General features: G+C 43.6%; 1 protein-coding gene across 2 annotated transcripts in view; it reads left to right on the forward strand.

Annotated features, from left to right (window-relative positions):
• Positions 1-23915, forward strand: part of TBC1D4 (TBC1 domain family member 4) — a 180702-nt gene that overhangs the window by 66658 nt on the left and 90129 nt on the right. For both annotated transcript variants that reach the window (XM_088459332.1, XM_088459333.1), the window contains exon 2: positions 17551-18144. In XM_088459332.1, coding sequence (XP_088315458.1) covers positions 17551-18144 — 594 coding nt within the window. The remainder of the gene's footprint in view (positions 1-17550; positions 18145-23915) is intronic.

The raw sequence follows: 23915 nt of genomic DNA on the forward strand, positions 1-23915 counted from the left end.
GATTTTCTTTCAAATAGGAACGATTGAACGATTTTTAAGATCGTTATCGTTCGGATCTGACAGAAAATCTGATCGTGTGTAGATAAAGTGGATGGAGATAAAGTACCATCTAATCAGCTCCTAACTGTCATTTTTACAAACACAGCCAGTAAACTGACAGGAGCTGATTGGTTGGCAAGGCAGGAATATGGGCTATTGGTAAACTCTTCCATTTACGGAGTGGCAGCACAATGTGATTGTCCGTGGTGTATAAATTTAGTTCCATGATAGATTTGTTAACCTTTTAAAAAGGTATGCTGCTACTAGGACAGGATGTATTTTTGTCTCTGACATGTTACTAATAACTACCTGTGTTTTTTCAGTGCCTGCCTACGGAAGAAAAATGTGAATTTTACTACAACACAGTTTGTAATAATTTAAGTTCCAAGATGAGTATATAAGCAAGCAAGCAGATAACTTCTGTAGGGAATAAATTATCCAAGGAGTAGATTTACTAAAATGTATTTAAAAAAAAAAAAAAAAATGTTACCTATTATTTAGCGAAGACATTTCAGAAGATGACCGCTAGAACCTGATTGGTTGTTTTGTCAGCACTTCCATTTTAGAGGTTTTCATAAACCTACCACCCTCATATTCCCCAATTTACTTGTTAAAAGTATAACCAGCTTACTATTGGTCCTAAATAAATGCGTATACATTACTAAGATTGTTATAGACTAGTGTGGTGGGAAAACTTACATTTTGGTGCTTGTGTAAGGTAGAACGCTGTCTGAATGAATAAAGCAAACCTAAAGCGCTTTACGCTTCTAAACACCGGTCAGCATTTGTGCTATAGGATATTTTAGTACACAAGATAGGGTTAAAGTCCTCACAGATTTACTGTCCATTCCATTTTGTTAGGACATAGCTGTTAGGAGGCAGATGTTCCTTCTGCCCTAATTGCCTGCGCTTATGTCATTGTCAGTATGAAGATGGAATAAATGTAATTACTTCATGTCCATTAGGTGCTCTGTGTTTTCATTTTGAACCAATTGACTTAGACATAATGCTGAAGTTGTTATATGGCTGTGTTTGCTAGGCACATTATCATGGACCACCATAATGGACAGCCACGTGCACTGACTTCAAGGGGCTGGCAAATAGGATAACTCTATAATCTACAGAAACTCTTTACAATACTGTATAAACTCCTGACAATTGCAGTTTTGTAATAATTTTTATATATTATTGGATCTTGCGTTTGTTTTATATTTGTACATCATAAGGGGGTTCACCGCACAAAGTGCCTACTAAACAACCCTGTTCTATGGGCTATTGTTACTCTGGAGAGATGATCCATCCGCTGAGTATCACTCTCTACTTCCCTGCCAGCAAGGTAGGGGGAAATGTGTTCTTCTATGGGACTGGAGAAGTGGATGAGTGGAGAAGTTTAACAATAAAAGGAGATGTGAAGGAGCGCTCAAAATTGGGAAAAGTCTGTACCAGTCCAGCCAGTCTCTGAGATACTATGTCTTGTATACCAGTTCAGCAAATCCTTGATAAATAACAATTCCGGATCCAAATATGCCTAATGGTGTGTACACATGGAACAATTTGTCGTTAACGACAAATCTGTCAAAATATCATTCAGTTTGTGAGGTATAACGATGAACGAAAACTACAAATTCGCGCTCCCGTTTGTAGTTTCCATACATCATCCGAACTTCCTGTCCAACCTGACGATATTGTCAGGTTGGACATGCTGTAAGTGTGGCCCTGTACGTACGTCAGGGCCTGATGTGAGTGTGACTCTGTACCTGTGTCAGGGCCTGCTGTGAGTGTGACCCTGTACCTGTGTCAGGGCCTGCTGTTAGTGTGACCCTGTACGTGTATGTCAGGGCCTGCTGTACCTGTGTCAGGGCCTGCTGTGAGTGTGACCCTGTATGAATGTCAGGGCCTGCTGTGAGTGTGACCCCTGTACCTGTGTCAGGGCCTGCTGTGAGTGTGACCCCTGTACCTGTGTCAGGGCCTGCTGTGAGTGTGACCCTGTATGTATGTCAGGGCCTGCTATGAGTGTGACCCCTGTACCTGTGTCAGGGCCTGCTATGAGTGTGACCCCTGTACCTGTGTCAGGGCCTGCTGTGAGTGTGACCCTGTACCTGTGTCAGGGCCTGCTGTGAGTGTGACCCTGTACCTGTGTCAGGGCCTGCTATGAGTGTGACCCCTGTACCTGTGTCAGGGCCTGCTGTGAGTGTGACCCCTGTACCTGTGTCAGGGCCTGCTGTGAGTGTGACCCTGTACCTGTGTCGGGGCTTGCTGTGAGTGTACATGTGTGAGAGATTGCTGTGAGTGTGACCCCTGTACCTGTGTCAGGGCTTGCTGTGAGTGTGACCCCTGTACCTGTGTCAGGGCCTGCTGTGAGTGTGACCCCTGTACCTGTGTCAGGGCCTGCTGTGAGTGTGACCCCTGTACCTGTGTCAGGGCCTGCTGTGAGTGTGACCCCTGTACCTGTGTCAGGGCCTGCTGTGAGTGTGACCCCTGTACCTGTGTCAGGGCCTGCTGTGAGTGTGACCCCTGTACCTGTGTCAGGGCCTGCTGTGAGTGTGACCCCTGTACCTGTGTCAGGGCCTGCTGTGAGTGTGACCCCAGTACCTGTGTCAGGGCCTGCTGTGAGTGTGACCCTGTACCTGTGTCGGGGCTTGCTGTGAGTGTGACCCCTGTACCTGTGTCAGGGTCTGCTGTGAGTGTGACCCCTGTACCTGTGTCAGGGTCTGCTGTGAGTGTGACCCCTGTACCTGTGTCAGGGCCTGCTGTGAGTGTGACCCCAGTACCTGTGTCAGGGCCTGCTGTGAGTGTGACCCCTGTACCTGTGTCAGGGCCTACTGTGAGTGTGACCCTGTACCTGTGTCAGGGCTTGCTGTGAGTGTACATGTGTGAGAGATTGCTGTGAGTGTGACCCTGTACCTGTGTCAGGGCTTGCTGTGAGTGTACATGTGTGAGAGATTGCTGTGAGTGTGACCCCTGTACCTGTGTCAGGGTCTGCTGTGAGTGTACATGTGTGAGAGATTGCTGTGAGTATGACCCTGTACATGGGAGGGCTTGCTGTGAGTGTACATGTGTGAGAACCTGCCGTGAGTGTGACCCTGTACACGTTTGAGATCTTGGGAGAGCCTGCTGTGAATGTGACTCTGCATGTGAGTGGTGTTTCCAGAGCCGGATTAAGTGTGACCCCTGTACCTGTGTCAGGGCCTGCTGTGAGTGTGACCCTGTATGTATGTCAGGGCCTGCTATGAGTGTGACCCCTGTACCTGTGTCAGGGCCTGCTGTGTGACCCTGTACCTGTGTCAGGGCCTGCTGTGAGTGTGACCCTGTACCTATGTCAGGGCCTGCTGTGAGTGTGACCCTGTACCTGTATCAGGGCCTGCTGTGAGTGTGACCCCTGTACCTGTGTCAGGGCCTGCTGTGAGTGTGACCCTGTACCTGTGTCGGGGCTTGCTGTGAGTGTACATGTGTGAGAGATTGCTGTGAGTGTGACCCCTGTACCTGTGTCAGGGCTTGCTGTGAGTGTGACCCCTGTACCTGTGTCAGGGCCTGCTGTGAGTGTGACCCCTGTACCTGTGTCAGGGCCTGCTGTGAGTGTGACCCCTGTACCTGTGTCAGGGCCTGCTGTGAGTGTGACCCCAGTACCTGTGTCAGGGCCTGCTGTGAGTGTGACCCCTGTACCTGTGTCAGGGCCTGCTGTGAGTGTGACCCTGTACCTGTGTCGGGGCTTGCTGTGAGTGTACATGTGTGAGAGATTGCTGTGAGTGTGACCCCTGTACCTGTGTCAGGGCCTGCTGTGAGTGTGACCCCTGTACCTGTGTCAGGGTCTGCTGTGAGTGTGACCCCTGTACCTGTGTCAGGGCCTGCTGTGAGTGTGACCCCAGTACCTGTGTCAGGGCCTGCTGTGAGTGTGACCCCTGTACCTGTGTCAGGGCCTACTGTGAGTGTGACCCTGTACCTGTGTCAGGGCTTGCTGTGAGTGTACATGTGTGAGAGATTGCTGTGAGTGTGACCCTGTACCTGTGTCAGGGCTTGCTGTGAGTGTACATGTGTGAGAGATTGCTGTGAGTGTGACCCTGTACCTGTGTCAGGGCTTGCTGTGAGTGTACATGTGTGAGAGATTGCTGTGAGTGTGACCCCTGTACCTGTGTCAGGGTCTGCTGTGAGTGTACATGTGTGAGAGATTGCTGTGAGTATGACCCTGTACATGGGAGGGCTTGCTGTGAGTGTACATGTGTGAGAACCTGCCGTGAGTGTGACCCTGTACACGTTTGAGATCTTGGGAGAGCCTGCTGTGAATGTGACTCTGCATGTGAGTGGTGTTTCCAGAGCCGGATTAAGAGTGGGAAGCAGGCCCAGCTGGAAGAAGCTGTCTGCACGGGTTGGGTACAATATCCCGGCGGCGACCATCTCAACGGTCACAATACTGGCAGCGGAGTTCCACTTTTCAAATTCGTAGCTAATTTTAGTGAGTGTTCTGACCCTAATCATCCCCTTTGGCAGGCTAAACCTTACTACCCCCTACAACAGGCTAACCCTAGTTGTCCCCTACGCAGCCCTTCCCCTAGTGCCTAACCCTAATACTCGCCATCTGGATTCGTCAGTATTTTGACCGTCAGGATTCTGCTGCCGGTATTGTGACAGTCAGGATGGTCATCTCTGGGATCCTGACTACATCCCGTCTCCACTGCGTGCAGCAATTAAATGACTCTGGTAGGCATGGACATGCTCACTATGATGCAGTCACTCCCCACAGCATGATGTAGCCACGCTTGCCTATGCCACTGTTTCCCTGGGTGATGTGGCTTTAGCAGGCTGGTTTAGATAAATTGGAACTTACTTATTGGAAGGACTGACTGTTTTCCTGCTATAGTTAGTCTACAGTAGGTGATTTCATTGTGAAACAGTAAGCACTTACTTTACCATATTAAGCCTTTATAGTCTTATTCATGAAAGTCTGCACTTATCAATGTGCCACTGGTCAGCTGGGTGCTCTGATAAACCTGCAGTTTAGTGAACATGTTGGAGAACCTAGTGGTCCCTAAGGAACCAACCTGGTGTAATTGAAGAACTGTTCAAACCAAACATCAATAATACATGTTAAACAGTATACAGTACATTCAGTACATCATTGCCATTGGCAAAAGGAGATGCATATTGGGCTTAATTTCAAATAACCAAATATCGTGCTCTCACCACAGGCTTGAAATGCATTACTGTGTCAGAGCATTTGCACTGACCCAGAAGTGTCTGTACAGTGGGTGAGAGGATTTAACGCTGCATGTGTGACTCACACAGCCACACACTCTGGAGCCCTTGCAGTGCCGCAATCCTGTATAAGGCTGTGTCCCACTGTAAATTCTGGAGGCTGGATGGCCCTTGACTACTGCTACTGTTGCTCCTGGGTTGCTGCTGCTGCGGCTGGATGGATCTCCGGTCCCCACTCCTTCCCTCGTCATCAGCACACCCTCTGTCTGTCCCCTCCCTTCCTCATCAATTGACTGCTGCTCAACTGCCGCGGAGCTGTAGATTAGCAATGGTCGGAAATGCGGACACTGCCCCCACTCCCCTCCTCATCTCCCCATTTCCCCCCCCCTGCTCCTGACCCCTGTGTGGGTGCGGGTTGCCGCTGGATGGAAGTCCTCCTCCCGACCACATCTTCACTCCCTCTGTGCCTAACCTCCCCTGCTCATCACTTTGCTGCTGCTTCTGGCTCCCCCGAGTTTGCAACTGGGTTATCTATGGTCGGGACTCTGCTCCCTTCTCCAATTCTCATCTCCACTCCTTTTGTGACTGTCTTACACCGCCTTTGGATCCCTCTCTAACTCACAGAACCACCACCCACAGAAACCATCTTAGCATACAGCCTGCCTACCTGGAGCAGGTTTCCTCAGGGTTATGACTAGCTTTGGGCACGGTGGCTCGCTACGGTCGCCACAAATATTAATTCCCCCTCTATGCCCTCGTGGATGGTAATGTAGGAGCGGTCCAGCCCTCCTGCAGTGGTCACGTGGTTGATGCGTCACAGAGGTTCTTTCTGCACATAGGATCTAGCATCAACCGTTTCCTCAGCTCTACTGACTGTTTATCGAAGCACCTTTTGAGTATTACGTATTATGTGAGTGTTTTTCCTGTGGCGGGCCCTATATGTGAGTGTGTTTTTTCTGTGGGGGGGCCTATATGGGAGTGTGTTTTTCCTGTGGGGGGGCCTATACGTGAGTGCATTTTTCCTGTGGTGGGTCCTAATATGTGAGTGTGTTTATTCTGTGGGGGGGCTATATGTGAGTGTGTTATTCCTGTGGGGGGGCCTATATGTGAGTGTTTTTTCCTGTGGGGGGGCCTATACGTGAGTGCGTTTTTCCTGTGGTGGGTCCTAATATGTGAGTGTGTTTATTCTGTGGGGGGGCTATATGTGAGTGTGTTATTCCTGTGGGGTGGCCTATATGTGAGTGTGTTTGTGACCTGTGGGGGCCTATTTGTGAGTATGTGTTTTTTTTTCTTATCGATTGTGTGTGTGTGTTTTTTTTTTTTTTCATGTGAAGCCTATGTGTTTTATTTTTTATGTTCTATGTTTTTGTTTATTTTTTTTTCTTTTAATGTGTGTGTGTGTGTGGTTTTTTTTTTTTAATGTGAATCCTATAAGGGGAATTCAATGCGCATAATGTATAAGGGGTACTATTACTGAATGACATAATGTGTTTAAGGGATACTAGAGTGTGGTGCACTATATTGAATAAAAGGGGTGTGTCTTGTGGACACGCCCCTCTGTGGGCACGCCCACTACAACCTTGCATTTTCCATACCCCCACTTCAGAATTCCCAATTCGACCACTGACTATATGGCAAAGTGAAGCAGGGCCCAGAGCTGCAAGGGAGGCAGGTACACAGGGCCTGGCAGCTGAGGGAGGCCATCAGGTACAGTTATCTGCTCTCCTGGTAACAATGGGCTTCACATGAAATTCCTTTTTATTTCAATAGTTTCTTACATTTATTCATAACGATTTGAGGCATGTTAGCAGCAGCACTATAAGTATAGATATAACAATGCAACTTTGCAGTGTGCTCTCTTTATTTTAATTGTTATAATAAACTCATATTATATTCATTTACATTCATTTACATATTAATGAAAATGTTTCTCATTTGTTTCCTATCTTTGTAATGCAGACTCAATCTGTTACAGTGAACTGGCCCAGCACTTTTGTAGCCCGGTCGTGATTACTGGAATGAGCGGAAGTTGACTATTTAAAATATGTGTGTGTGTGTGTGTGTGTTGGTTAACTGCAGATCTTGTTACCAAGACAAATACTTTTTTTTTATCTGTGAATGTTGTGGTTAAATTGAGGGCATGTGAACAAAGTTTATAAGCATTAGAGTGTTTGTCATCTGTTGGATTGTTGATCAGAACTACAGAGCATGTGAACATTTTCCCTAACAAAGTCTAACCAATAACATTTGTAAATATCACTGATTTATGTGATTAAAATATCCTCAGATTAGCATAAACATTACAGTTGTCCCCACACGGCTGATATTAGCTAAAACAGTATGTAAACCATAGTACCTGAAACTTATTTATACTAGCCCTTGTGCAGTAGTTTCGCTCTCACACGTGAGCCTTATTTGATGTGCTCCTCCAATCTTTCATTAAGGATATATATAAAATGCCTTTTTTAAAGGTGCATATCCACTATGCGATTTAAACAGGGCGATTAGAACGATAACTACATCGTTATCGTTCAATCGCTTGTTAATCGTTTGCAAATCGGGCAGTTTACTGTCGTTTTAGACATCTATCATCACCCGAACATCCTGGTCAACCTTACGATAATGTCAGGTTGAGCATGTTAGGGGATGATTGATGTGTCTACACTGAATGACTGCTCGTTCAGTGTAGGCGCATCACAGACTGTGAAACGACTGCACGATAACAATGTTGTCATCGTGCACTCGTTTCACAGTCGTCAAATGGATACGCATCTTAAGGCTGAACTTTCCTGTAACGATTATCTAATCAGGATTCAAGCAGTGTTAACTACAAATGTGTCTCACCACTTATAGTGGTAATACAGATTTCATTAGTGACGTAGTTTAAGAATCTGGGACTTCTTCCAGAACCCCAGCTAAAATCTTACACCCCTGCAAGGGTTTTCATTCCTTTGCCAGTAGCTTAGCGCTGTTGGTGAAGGGTCGTGGTAAAATGTGCATGTACTGCCTTTTCCAATATTGCTGGTCATTTGCCGAGTATAGGGTAACACCATGTCAAGACTGTGTAATGCCTCTGTCTCCATAGATCTCATAAGTAAGCAAATGTTTGCTGTATTACAGCCACACAAGACTCTTTTGACAAAGTATTCTTACTGCAGTTCCATGGTGCCCTTGCATAGCAAAATGTAGATCCTTACCTCCTGATGGTCCCATTTTTTTTACACTGTTTTTGGAGAGCAATAGAGGAAGTGAAATCAGGACACTGCCTCCCATGGAATGGGCAGATTTAAGCTGGGGAAACACTATGGGATTCGTTGTACAATTTATCGTTCCGATACTGATCGGAACGATATATTGTGCAGATCGCATAGTCTGTAGACACGATCGCACGTGCCCATAGGTCGTTCATCACATCGTCCCATTTGCAGTGCTGCACATCAGATGGGACGATTCAGTCAATAACGCCGTGCTACTAAATGCAGCATGGAATGACACATTGTGCCGTTGTACGCCGCATCGTGCAGTGTGTACGGATGGTGCAATGTATCGTTTCATTGCTTTGTCCTGTTGGCTGGTTACACAATCGCATAGAGAGTACCCAGCGTAAGGCATGGTTTGAATGGATGACTTTGACCTGATTTCCCAAATAGAAATATTATGAAGTATGTAGATCAAGAAAGTGAAGATGTACATGGAACATTGACGGCAATCAGTATGGCTTCGCTTAGAACTGGTACCTAGAGGGGTTTAGCATACTACTTCCGCAGTGGTGTAGACCCAGGGTCACTCCACTACAGTTCTAATCGTATTTATTTTAGCATAGGAAATGTACAACTAAAAAGGACCCTATATATAGACTGGTTTTAACTATTAAAGAATATGACTTTAATACATATTTTCTGTTCACTGTGTATATATACAAATGTATTTGCAATAACTTCTATTTTGAGAAAACTTTTTTGAAAATTAAAGCTAATCCTGAAAATATAAATACATTTTTCACACTTGCTTAAAAAGAGAATTTGATTGTCTTGTCTTCTGTTTACGGATGGCGAAAAGCTTTTCTACTACTGTAGGAACTCAACAAGACTCATTCATTAAATTTAATGTACTTTACAAACAGGGGAGCTGATACATGGATATCAGCAACACTGTGTCCTGGTAGTGTTGTGCAGATTACACGGGCCTACTAACCATTAGTTGAGTTCTCTTCTTGCACTTAATAACATGCTTTGTGATCCTCATGATATGCACACTGCGTGTCCTTGCTATTTTTGAAGGACAATTTCCTAGAACAGCATGGTTACTCATTCCTAGTACAGAGCTTTATGGTAGCGCCTACAAGTCTGCCATTGATGTATCTTTAGAGCTACATAGAAGAATGAGAAAGATAATTGTGTGCATAGTTTACCTTACATTGGAATGTGTAATTGCGACACTTTGCAATTGTATTTCTTTGTTAATGTGTTTTTGTTTTGGGCTATATTACATAATTGTTTACCTCATTTTGTTGTTCTTATCACATTGTTGTTCTGGTCTTAGCATTTTTTCAGATAGGATTTAGCACTGGGCAGATACGGCCTGTGGGCATTGGTGGCACTAAAAGTGTGTAATTGTGACTGTCTTTTTCCTCTTTCAGTAAGAACTGAATCAGTGTGAAATTTCAACTCATGAGTTTAATGAAGTGGGTAAAAGTAAATATAACAATGTAGAAGTAGGTTTCCCTACAGCAAGTAGCATTATTTCTCCTAGGAGGGGATGGTGCTGCCTAGCCGCTGTCGTTTGCTCTGTGACAGGAGCAGCGAGACTGGAATGTCGCTTGTAAAAGAGGCATGGCTAGTGGATGTGGTCAGGGTTATGTTATGTGCCTACAGGATCCCATTATATATCCACACTTTGTTAGGGAAAGACTTTATCCTGTTTAGTCTAATATTGTAAATAGCCATGGTAAAATTCCAACATACTTACCAAATTGTCATTCACTGTCGCTGCCTATTGTATTTGGGCACTTTGCTCTTCCTACCCCACCCTCCCTGCCATACAGTGCGGGAATTTTGTGGGTGGGGAAGTTCAGAAAAGCCGGTCTTGTCTCTATTATTTGACACTGGTAGCGCTCCTCTTTTTACACATTTTTACAGTTTAGTTTACTTTGAGAACCTTGCCTTTTATATTTTGCTGTACATACGGAACACTGTATTGTATTATATACAGAACACTCGGTTGTATATAGATCCCCTTCAGTGATGTACCGGACGTGACGTGGAGTGAGGGCAGTGTGTGGTTCCATGCCCTGACAGCGCCGTTATTTTGTGTCCACTGTAATATCTGGCCACCAGTAGTAGAAATTTGTACCCTTGCAGAATCGCTTTGCTCGCCACACTTTGGGAATGATGGCTCGCTTTGCTTATCACAGGTTACTATTCCCACTCTATGTCCACGTGGATAGTAACTGATAGTATCTGATGACGTCAGGGTACACCTACTGAAGGGGATCTATCTTCTCTCAACCAGTTTACTGTGATTACACAGTTGTGTGCTGTGAAGTATACATTGGAAGCTGTTAATATAATTCTTTAATCCCTGTCCCTCTGCTGCATAAATGCTCTGTTATAGGACTGACCCAAGCTGAATGTGGTTCAAGATTCAATTTTTTTAAGTGGTGTCCAGCACAGTGATGGCAGAGGGCAGAAGAGTATTTTGCAACAGGATAATTAGGCATCCCACCACCAATTACCACCACTATGGGAATTTTTCGTCCAAATCCATCCAGTGGAAGGCTCAGAACAGGCACCCCCGGATCCGTACAAGCTCCCTGGGTCAGAGTTCTGCCCGATGCATTCCCCCGTGAGGTCCGACCGGGCCCCAACCACTCCATTAGGCATCCCAGACCAATTGCCACCCCTGTGAAGTTTTCATCCAAATCCATCCAGTGGAAGGCTCAGAACAGGATCCTCTGGTCAAAGTTCTGCCCAGCGTACACCAACGGGAGGTCCGACCGGTACCATAAAACCTGGCCATGATCCAACTGGACCACCTCGTGCTGGTTTCATTCCAACCGGTGCAGGGGTGTCCGAATGCATAGCTGGACAACCAAACAAGCAAACAGACTAATGAAAATAATAAAATAATAATACAAATTTTTTTATATATATTATGAATACCTAATTATCTATGTACCTAAATGTCGCTATTTAGCGTTGTAAGTCGCACAAGAAATAATTGCTTTCCAGACTTTGAGTGTGGTTCCAAAGCATAAAAAGTTATTATTCACATAAAAGGCATTTAGTTACACACTGTGATCTAAGTACAATTAACGCAAAATATTATACATAAACAAGGTCCAGTCGATAAAAAATATGGTTCTTGGTTCTTCTGTCATAGGTCAGTTTGTACAATGGTAGTTCAACCCTCAAATGGCTCTTTGTGTGCGTTTTAACTAATCAATATACACTACATACAAAGTACATTCTAACACCTAATGCTCTGTAATCCATAACTTGCAGACGCATGTTGCGATCTCCTTGCCGATGGAACCAGAGATCTGCAAATAGACAGTGGTTTAGAATGGTACCAAACATGGTCTGCTTATCATGTACTAAACCTTAGATATCAAATACATACATAATTAATAACTTTAATATAAACCATAATGTGCAGGAACCTTTTATGAGTGCGTGTATACTTATGATTATATGCAAGTATGCATTGTGTGTCTACATGCAGAGTAAAAGGTGCGCCGTGTGCAGGGCAGGGGCTGTGTACAGCGCAAAACATGCGCTGTGTGTGTTTTCAATTTACAATTTCAACGGTGTGTGTGTATATATATATATATATATATATATATATATATGTGTGTGTGTGTGTAAAATATATATATATATATATATACTCGAGTATAAGTCGACCCGAATATAAGCCGAGGTACCTAATTTTACCACAAAAAACTGTGAAAACTTATTGACTCGAGTATAAGCCTAGGGTGGGAAATGCAGCAGCTACTGGTAGTAATATCCCCCCCTGGTAGTGCCCCCAGTAGTAATATTCCCCCCTGGTAGTGCCCCCAGTAGTAATATCCCCCCTTGGTAGTGCCCCCAGTAGTAATATCCCCCCTTGGTAGTGCCCCCAGTAGTAATCCCCCCCTGGTAGTGCCCCCAGTAGTAACCCCCCCTGGTAGTGCCCCCAGTAGTAATATCCCCCCTGGTAGTGCCCCCAGTAGTAGCCCCCCCCAGTAGAGAGAGACATACCGGTAATTAAAAAAAAGAAAACCACTTACCTGAAACCCCGCTCCTGGTCCCGAAGCTGCTACCAGCTCCACCGCCCGCTTTGCAGTACCCACTTCCGGCTCCCATTACCCACTGCGGGAGCCGGAAAATGGCTCCCACAGTGGGAGCAGCAGCAGCAGCCAATGAGAGTCTGACACTCTCATCGGCTGCTAATTATAACAAAAATACAGCTGCTGTTGCCGGCGGCTGTGTGTTTGGCACTGTGTAGTGCTGACCGAACTCCGTCCGGTCAGCGCTACACACGTGGTGCAGCTGTGTCACAGAGACACAGTCTGCACCGCGGCCCGCATGGTACGCAGCTGAGAGAGGCGCCCTCCAATATGTGGCGCCCTACTCAGCTGCGTAACGGGAGAACCGGCCCTGGTCCTGGAGCATCACTCGAGTATAAGCTGAGGGGGGGCTTTTTCAGCACAAAAAATGTGCTGAAAAACTCGGCTTATACTCTAGTATATACGATATATATATATATATATATATATATAATATATTTATGTGTGCACGCATTGTGGATATTACTTTTGTCTGAACTAAAAAAGTTACAGACAGTGGTGTTTGTTCCGTTCACAGGTGGAGCAAGCTTTGGCAAGAAGTCTGATAACTTTAACAAAAGACTTTCCTATGTTTATTCAGAATACAATTGTCAGTTCTTCTTAATCACATCAGCATGGGACACAAGGCCTACAATTGCTAACGATAGCTAAACGTCTGACAATTGTTTCTAAATCCACATTCAGAACACTCCCTATGAGCATATCAGTGTCTGTGTTATACACTCACAGTATCTTTCTGTATTCCAATTACTAGTCCCAGACATGTCCACAAGACTTGTCTGTCAGTACTGAATATATAAAGTCTTTAAACATGAGTGTATTCATAATTATGTAAAGACTTTAACAGTGTGCAGTAACACGGCAGATGTACACAACGTTAAAATAGCACCGTGCACAATAATAGTATACTGACTACGCCAGATGGCGTCGTGCAGACAACGCAAACATGGCGTCCTCAGATATTAATTTTACAATTTAGGTATCAGCCAACCATCTGGCTTCGAATATATATATATATATATTATAATATAAATATAATTTTTTTTTTTAATGACTTCTTACTAGGTACTAAACCAAAAGGGCAGGCTATAAAAATAATTTTATTTACAATTTTCCTTGTTTATTGTTTTTTTGTTATTTGGGTTGCTATTTATTATTTAAGTATCTGCATTGTCATGTGTCTACCATGGTTGCTAATGTCAAATGGCACATGATGTTGTGAGCAGAGAGGCTTTAGTATGTCCCTCTTAGCTCTGTCTGCACTGTGAGGGCTTCCCCCTATCGCTGGGGGTCATTCAGACCCGCTCACAAGCGCAGGACGCTCGCAAGCAAGTCGATGGTGCCGAATTGCGCATGTGCGCGACGGAGGGAGCTCCGTCGTGCGCATGCGCGAGACCCGAATAACGACGGCCAACGCACCAAAGGGGGCGTGCTGTCGATGGTGAGTGACAGCACGCCCCCTTTGGCGGGCGTGCCGGGGGCGTGGCTGCCTGATGGAGGCGTTCCCATGGAAACGTCTACCGTCTGAGTCCGGCCCCACTGACATCAGTAGTGATGTCAGTGGGAGTGATTTTGGCTCTGATAGAGAAAAAAAAAACTCCAGGGCTTGCGGTCACCGAGACCCTACAGCAGGGTCTTGTCGCAAGCCCGATGTTCGCGATGGTCTTGACCATCGCGACCATCATCATGGACGCTCGCTATAGCTGTGGGTGGTAACCCACAGCTATGCGAACGTCTATGAGGTCGCTCCAAGTTGAGGGAGGAGGGCCCTGATTCAGAGCGAGCGCTGTGGTCAGAGCGTCCGGCTCTGCCTTCACCTGACATGATGACAGTCTGAGCTTCTGAGTCTATATACTGTAGTGTACTTGACCAATTTGAGAAATAAAAACACAAAGAAGAGAGCAAGTAATTAAATGAATAATAAAAGAGTGTACACATGCAATGTTATAACAAATCACTATTGTTTGATGTAATGGCTGGCTAGTTGTGCAGAAATGTGCTGTGTGTATTGTTAAATCGACACTTTGGGTACGGACCAATGATAACTAAGGAGCTAATAAGACGGCAAATATCAGGTTTTTACATCATAGTCCTATGTTGTGAGAATAGCTACAGCTGTTAGCAATGGAGCTAAATACTTTCGTTAGCATTAACCTGACCATACAGCACAGCTCTGTTTAAAAGCAATGTATTTAACCTTTTATTGTTTATATGTTGGGGTTCAGTAATATTATTAAAATTTATTATGCCCAAAACATTATATTCTTCAGGGGCCGCCTGTGAGTCTTCCAACTTGTAAGTGGGCTGCACATTACCCTTTAATTTAAAGAATTAATTAAAAAAGCCGGAAAACTATGGTGGCACAGTTCTCACTTGCTCCAAAATAGCCTCAAGTGCCCTCACACCAATGCCCTCCACACATCCCAAAATACCTCTCAGACCTCCCCACATGCCCATCTGACTCCCATAACCATCAGAATTTCCTACATGCTCACTAGTCAAACACCCTCCCCCAGGACAGACCCCACTGGCCTTTCACTCTTCCCCCACTTTACCTGCCTTTACAGTTCCATCCTGATAGATAAAGGCGGGAGAGAGAGCCTGTTGCACACCTTCCCCTGGTAAGCTGCATGACATCTCTATGTTGTGCACAGGAGGCCTTTCCAGTATTATTCTCTGCTTCAGTTCATAGTTTGGCGGCAATCGATTTGGGGCTGCTAGTGCAGGTGTGCCCTTGGGCTTACTGTTGCCAATCCCTGTTATTATTTTCTCCTGCATTGCCATAGGTTTATTATATGGTTCGCTTTTATTGTATTGTCATAGAATAACTGCTGCTTGCATTCTGTTTTAAGATGCATGACTGTTAGCATGTGCCCATTGCTGTGTACTTCTTGTAAAGCAATTCGACGGTTTTAGAATACTATTTGGAAATATCACAGCCCTGAGAAATTGTTATTGCTTCACATTGTTATTCTGTAAATGGGCCCTTGATTTGAAGTAATCTGCCTACTAGGCCATGGTTATGTTTGCAGACTGTGAAATGAAGGACATTTGGCATAAGACTGGTATGTACACAAGGTCCTGGCAGATATCCTATAGTTAGCAGCACACTCTGTGTTCCTGGCTATAAGTATAGTATGTTTACCCTGGTATGATAATAATAGTAATAATTAATAGTAATAAGTTGAATGCATGTCCCGACTCTATTACACACTGCCGTATTAGGGAGATGTTTGGTAAGTTTCAGGAAAGCAGAGTATTGTCTGTGTTAGACACGGACAAACACCGGAATATAGTCATTTGTTTCTTGTGTATATTTAGAAATGATGTATTTCAGTCTCTGTATCTTGCCTTATGAAGAGACTGATAAGTGGTTTGGCCCTGATGGAAAACCATATCCGATTACTTATGTTTCATTCCTGTGCTTTAGGGAGAATTACATGGTAATGATTTTACAGATAGAAGTTTTGTTTTGAGGGGTTTTCTGGCTGTTGTAATTCATAAAGGTCATATGATTTAAGCTGATTTGCCAGCAAGGGTTAATTTGAGATGAAGCAAATTGCAGCTCACCCATGACTGTCACTATAATGGATGTGACAGTGCGTTACGGTCTCGTAGACCTTGCCAGCTGTCACTTGTAGTGCTGATGCAAATTTGTACTGAGAGTTAAAGATGTTTACAGGTTACAAAATTAAACTACAGTTAAAATAGAACATCTATCAAATAATCTGTGGCACACAGAAAGGCTCTGCTTTCTACACGCTGGCACTAGTTTGCCATGTGCTGCATCTCAACCAAGTGTGCTTTGTTTCCAGCCGTCACTTCACATCCAATGGAAATACTGCTGGTTTATTGAACATTGCCAGGGGCCTGTCTGACTTCAATACGGAAAAGAGCAGCTGCTATAGAGTGTGAAGTAACATGATGTTAAGTGTTCTAGAGTGAGTGATTTGTTTATTTACATTCCTATCTCGTTGTTGGATATGCCACTTCTGTCTACAGAGCTTTTTATGGTCTGATAGCTCCGAAGATGGCAGCCTGCATTATTGTCTACCATCCACAGCCCGTTTAAAAGACGATAACTCCTGGTTATCAACTAATAAAAATTCATAAACAGTGAAGGTCGTATTGTTCAGGGATGGTCATAAATGGAGACCATCCTGTTATGCCATCGACGTTTACAACACTAGTGTCCATATTTCTTCCTGTGTATCCTCCATTTACCTAGACGGCAGCAGTTCCTCCATATTTATTCACATATACAGCCACACTGTGGTCAAACTGGAGATAACTGATTAACAATTGCACTGCATTTCTTACTATGTTCCTACAAGCAATACTACAAGTAAGGGACCTTGTGTGTGTTTAGATGATGCTGTTGAAGCAAGAACAACATGCAGATGTATTAAGTGCTCCGTACCGTATAGGAAAGGCAGCGACACCCAGGACTGGACAACTTCACACAGCCAGTGTGCCTAAAATAGGCGGCTGGTACCTAGATTTTACTGACAGGCTCTTAATTTCTAATTTATTTTGGTCAATTCTGGGCCCTTTGTACGGCGCTGTGGGCGCTTTGTGGCGCCTTGTAAATAGAATATAATAATCATATTCAGCTGTTGGTCCACAGAGGGTAGGGAGCTACAGTATGTGAAAGGTTGGCTAAATAATTAAAATAAATACAATTATTCCTTTGATAATTCTAGCTAACCCTTGGTGCAGGTAATATTTTTTTTCATTGATAACCTCTAGCCTCGGATTTATTCATTTCTAGCCTCTAGGGAACCTTAACACCATGCATTGCCTAAGTAATATATAACTACATTTACTGTATTTAAATAGTATTCAATAATGTACAGCTTTGATGTTATATTGTCCAATTTTAATCCGTCCAAACATTCTTTTATTCTAGTTTTACAGGTTGCATAATTTGTTTCATCACTGACCTTTCTACCTTTAGTCCCTGACGCTTGTGGTTTGTGTGTTTTCAGGTCTCTACTGTCATCAGTAGCATTCGGCAGGTGTCCAAAGTTGCACTGAAGGAAGATTCAAAACCCAGCAGAGATAGCGAAGATGCCTTTTATAACTCACAGAAGTTTGAGGTTTTATACTGTGGGAAGGTGGTAATTGCTCATAAAAATGCTCCATCTACCCTCGTTGATGACTGCATTGAGAAATTCTCTCAGTATGAAAGCCAGCGTCTGAAACTGCTGAATGAACAGAGCAGTATAGACTCTATTTCGGACCTCACAGAGGCTGAGACTGATTTCCCAGTTTCTCCATCCGATAGTACATTTCAAGAACAGGACATTGAGACTAATGCCAATTCTGCCTCCAGGAGCAATCCATGTATATTTAAAGTGGGGAGCCAGAGCAATATTTCTAGTATGCGGGTAACTTTTCCAGAGCGGATTCTAGAAGACTCTGGCTTTGAGGACCAGCAGGAGTTTAGATCTAGATGCAGTAGTGTCACTATTCAAAAGAAAGTTTATGATGGAAAGTCACAGTCAAGACGAAGACATGCAAGTGCGCCAAGTCATGTACAACCATCAGACTCTGAAAAGAATAGAACAATGCTCTTTCAGGTATGTAACACACAGTACAAATCCCTGTATATGTACTTTCCCTACATTTGGGGAAGGTTATGGTTTCATGTAGCTAGCCTGCTGTCCTCACTTACATCTTTATTTCATCTAGCTAGCTATGCCAACCAGGAGTCACATTCATCAGAAACACATACTTGTTTCACTTGTAGAGGTAGATTGAGTTCTCGCATTGTGCCTCCGCAATGGTCAAAAAGGCATTCTGCAGCATTGTCTTTGCTTTTTTATTCCTTGCACAGAGGTACACAGAAAAATGAGTGTAGATTCCTTACCGTAATAGTGTGCACAGCCCGATATTGCAGCTGGTGCACATAGCGAGATTCTGAACTTGGAATAAGGGCCTTATATGAGTCAGTGGAATTCAATTCAATTCAATTGAACCACAGGGCCACAATCTCTGAGTGTTTCTCAGGAGCAGAATAAAATATATCATCCATGGCCATGTACAAGTCCAATCATTGACACCAGAAAGGACCGGAAGGACTGCGGTAGCAGCATTAATATGTTTAAGGGATCTTTTGTACTTAGAAATTGGGATAGATGTCTGGGAAAGCAACCAAAAATCAGGCCTATGAGGAACAGAGTAACCCAAGATCTCTGAGGCCAAGGTTATTTTATGCCAAAATGTAATAAACAGAGTGCAATCCCACCAGATATGAATCAGCGTACCTGTTTCTTTATGACATCTCCAGCAGAGAAAGGACACCAGGGGGAAATATTTATGGAGAGTTGCTGGGCTTTGATACCATCTCGTCAGTACTTTATACTGAGTCTCCAGTACCTCCAGACTAGAAGAGCATGCATTAATAACCTGAACATTTTTTTCCCAGTTAACACAAATACCTTTAGACAAGAAATCCCTGTCCCAGGCTTCGACAAACAAGGGATCGGTAATTTACCATGTAACAATATTTTATAAATCCCTGAGACCGTATGTACAGGAGCAGCTTGATAATTGCACATCATTTCAAAGGGGGTCAAGTTTTTAGTGAATAGCGAGGATCCACCAAGAAGGACCAGTAGTTGGTGCTATTGCTCCCCTAATGAACCAACAAGTTCTTGGAAGGACATAAGCCGAACATCCGAAAATAGTTAACCCACTCTCGTGATCCCAGCCGCTGACCAATTTGAAGCCACCCTCCTCGAAACCCCAGGTGTAAAAAGAGGATTGTGCAGGATGGGAGTAAGGGGAGATATCGCAAAGGAAACCTCGCTTCTAGTGCATAGACATTTCCATATCTCCAGTGTAGGGCCCACCGTCAAGTGAGAGGAGCAAACTATTTTAGAGCACCAAGGGAGTGTGCTTAAATGAAGATTAGAGGATAGGGACTCTAATTCTACCCATTGCAACCCCCCCGAGCTACGTGCCCAATTTAAGATTCTGGTCAAGGTTATTGCCTGATAACACGTAGATATCATAGGCAGTTGTTTGCTTCCTTGATCACTCCATCTGAAAAGCACCTTGTGTTTGAACCGTGGCCTCCTATCCCCCCCCCCAAACAAAGTTACTCATTAGGGTGTGGACTTCAGAAAGGAAATGGGGAGGGAGTCCTATCGGGGTTGTTTGTAGCAGGTACAAAAGCCAAGGGAGAACTTTCACTTTTATGATATTAATGCGTCCTAACTAAGAAAAACGCTGCAGAAGCCACTTCTCTACTTCGTAAGGATTTAGATGAGTGGTTTAGAGAGAACATGCCTCTGAGGTGCCTGGGGGGGAGAATTCCCAAATATTTAATATGAGATGGATGCCATTGAAAAGGGAAGGGTGAACTGAGAGCAGAGACCACCCCTGCAGACACAGAAATATTAAGGGCAGTGGGCTTGCTATCATTTAAAATTGGGAAGGTGCCCAAGCCGGTGAAATTACTGCATAATGTTCTGGTTACACGGAATCGCTCTCGCCAGAGCTGCCATGCAAAGGACAAAAACTAGTGGCGGGAGTGGACAGCCCTGACTCGTTCCATTTGTAATATATACCTGATCAGACAAAATCCCATTCACCTAAATCTGTGCAGATACAAAGCTAAAATGTTATGTAGGAAAACTTTGCCTAGTCCCAAGCGTCTGAACACCGCTGTCATAAAATCTTTATACTAAGACAGCGTAAAGCCATCAGAACCTGGCTCTTACCCGAGGGGGCAGTCTTTATGGCTAAAGACAATTCTACCTCAGTAAATGGAGCATCCAGAGTCTGTGACACTTCCTTTAGAAGAACCGGGAAAGCAATTTCCTCCAGATAACGCTAAGGGATCTGTTTATGAAGCAGTGAAATGTGTGGAGAAGTAAACCAGTGGAGAAGTTGCCCATAGCAACCAATCAGCTTCTACCTATTATTTTATAGACTGTACTTGATAAATGCTACTTGAAAGCTGATTGGTTGCTATGGGCAACTTCTCCACTGGTTTACTTATCCACACATTTCACTGCTTGATAAATAGACCCTTGAGGGGTCTATTTACTAAGCAGTGTTAGGAGACAGAGTGAAAAGTGATAAGTCTGTGATAAGGTGCCAGCCAATCAGCTCCCAACTGTCATTTTTCAAACACAGCCTGTGAGATGACAGTTGGTAGCTGATTGGCTGGCACCTTATCACTTCCTTATCACTTTTCATTCTGTCTCCTAACACTGCTTAGTAAATTGACCCCTAAATCTCTAAACCACGCTCCTGCACCTCCGCCTCTATTCCAGATATTTTGTTACTTACAATTTAACTGTGTTTATTTGTGCAACATGTGTATTATTTCAGTTTATCTTATGTTTATCTCTGAAAAATGTTCAAGCACTGCACTTCATAGAGATTTTATATTGTGTATGTATATTATGTTATTGCTGCAAGTCTCTGGGGGCAGCTGCTATTTTGCAGGTGTTCAGTCTCATATTTACCGTACATTTAACTAATTCGCCAATAACTTTAACTGTAGATAAGTTATATATTTTACCTGAATACCGTATCTGAAATATCAAACACCCACATAGTCTAATAGACATAAGTACTGTGTGCTGTAGCACATTCTCTGTGATGTTGGTGAGGAATAAACAAGCCATATGCGTAATAGATCAGAATACTGCACAAATAACACTGTAATTTAGCCATAACATACAGTCACAGTATGCACTATTATGTATCGTATAATAAATATGTAGCTGTAATGTCTGTCCCTTTAACAAACGTGTAAGGGCCTTTCCCATTGCTTTGCATTAGCTTAAAAAAACCCCATAAGAACAAACTTCATGTGAAAGTGCATTTAAATGTAGTTTTTATGAAATTGACTTGTTTGTTAATGTGTCCATTCAATCAGTACAGTGCTTTTCTCACTGATTTCACTAGCTCCTACAGTCTGATGAGATTTCCCCAAAAATTCTACCCTTTAAACCACTGGACTCTTAGATAGTTGCATCTTATATCGTAATATAAAATATATCCTACCTATCATATACTGGTGTAAAAATGTGCAATATTTGCCGTCGATCCACAGTGGTGTACTATAATCAGACAGCTGTGTCATGGTGCAAGTTTTAGTTTAAAAAGCTGTTACAGGAGCGTGCAATGGGCTGTGTGTAGCACGGCTTCTGCCTGCACATATGACAGGCATATAATACAGTCAGGTGCATAAATATTGGGACATTGACAGAATTTTCATATTTTGGCCTCTATTCACCACCACAATGGCTTTGAAATGAAACAAACAAGATGTGCTTTAACTGCAGACTTTCAGATTTAATTTGAGGGTAATTACATCCAAATCAGGTGAACGGTGTAGGAATTACAACGGTTTCTATATGTGCCTCCCACTTTTTAAGGGGCCAAAAGTAATAGGACTATCAACTCAAAAGCTATTTCATGGACAGGTGTGGGCTATTCCCTCATTATTTCATTATCAATTAAGCAGGTAAAAGGTCTGGAGTTGATTCTAGGTGTGACATTTGCATTTGGAATCAGTTGCTGTCGACTCTCAATATGAGATCCAAAGAGCTGTCACTATCAGTGAAGCAAGCCATCATTAGGCTGAAAAATCAAAACAAACCCATCAGAGAGATAGAAAAATCAACTATTTGGAACATTCTTAAAAAGAGAGAACGCATCGGAGAGCTCACCAACACCAAAAGACCCGGAAGACCACGGAAAACAACTGTGGTGGATGACAGAAGAATTATTTCCCTGGTGACGAAAAACCCCTTCACAACAGTTGGCCAAATCAAGAACACTCTCCAGGAGGTAGGTGTATATGTGTCAAAGTCAACAATCAAGAGAAGACTTCACAAGAGTGAATATAGAGGGTTCACCACAAGATGTAAACCATTGGTGAGCCTCAAAAACAGGAAGACCAGATTAGAGTTTGCCAAACAACATCTAAAAAAGCCATTACAGTTCTGGAACAACATCCTATTGACAGATGAGACAAAGATCAACTTGTACCAGAGTGATGGGAAGAGAAGAGTATGGAGAAGGAAAGGAACTGCTCATGATCCAAAACATACCACCTCATCAGTGAAGCATGGTGGTGGTAGTGTCATGGTGTGGGCATGTATGGCTGACAATGGAACTGGTTCCCTTGTATTTATTGATGATGTGACTGCTGCCAAAAGCAGCAGAATGAATTCTGAAGTGTTTCGGGCAATATTATATGCTCATATTCAATCAAATGCTTCAGAACTCTTTGGACGGTGCTTCACAGTGCAGATGGACAATGACCCGAAGCATACTGCAAAAGCAACCAAAGAGTTTTTTAAGGCTAAAAAGTGGAATGTTATGCAATGGCCAAGTCAATCCCCTGACCTGAATCCGATTGAGCATGCATTTCACTTGATGAAGACAAAACTGAAGGGAAAATGCCCCAAGAACAAGCAGGAACTGAAGACATTTGCAGTAGAGGCCTGGCAGAGCATCACCAGGGATGAAACCCAGTGTCTGGTGATGTCTATGCGTTCCAGACTTCAGGCTGTAATTGCCTGCAAAGGATTTGCAACAAAGTATTAAAAATTGAAAGTTAGATTTAGGATTGTTTAGTTTGTCCCATTACTTTTGGCCCCTTAAAAAGTGGGGGGCACATATAGAAACCGTTAAATCTGAAAGTCTGCATTTAAAGCACATCTTGTTTGTTTCATTTCAAAGCCATTGTGGTGGTGTATAGAGGCCAAAATATGAAAATTCTGTCAATGTCCCAATATTTATGCACCTGACTGTATATGATAGTAAGCACACATTATATGGGATCTATTAGAACTGAAGAATTAGAACACCTGTAGACTCGTCCTCTCTCATGTTTCATTTTAATACATTAGTGGACACATCTTTAACAAATGAGTAAAGCACATTTACGCCCACGCATATCTATCTTTTTCACGGCATGTGTGTTTCAACACATGGATACAATGAAAAATATCATGGGCATATAACATTTGCAGTTAAGTAGCAAAAAACTACAAGGGTGGATCATTAAGTAAGGTAACAAGACATCTCACGTGTGTAATGTTTTCTAATTTCCTGCCAGGCCAGAACAGGTATATCCCCACTGCTTCCCCTCACGGCCATTAGACTGCGCCTCATATCCGTCATACTGTCCTAACATCAGTTGCATCTAAAGGGCACATCAGCAGCTGAATTCCAACTTGTCGAGGTGTATGGTGATAACGTCATGTCACGGAAACAGGTTTGTATATGCACTGCCTTTGATAATGGCGGAATAGAGATTCAAGATGAGCAGCTCTCTGGCCGGCCAAACACATCCACCACAGATGACAATTTATGCCGC

This window comes from Taudactylus pleione, unplaced genomic scaffold (assembly GCF_031769625.1).
Source record: "Taudactylus pleione unplaced genomic scaffold, aTauple2 ptg000041l, whole genome shotgun sequence".
NCBI lineage: Eukaryota > Metazoa > Chordata > Amphibia > Anura > Myobatrachidae > Taudactylus > Taudactylus pleione.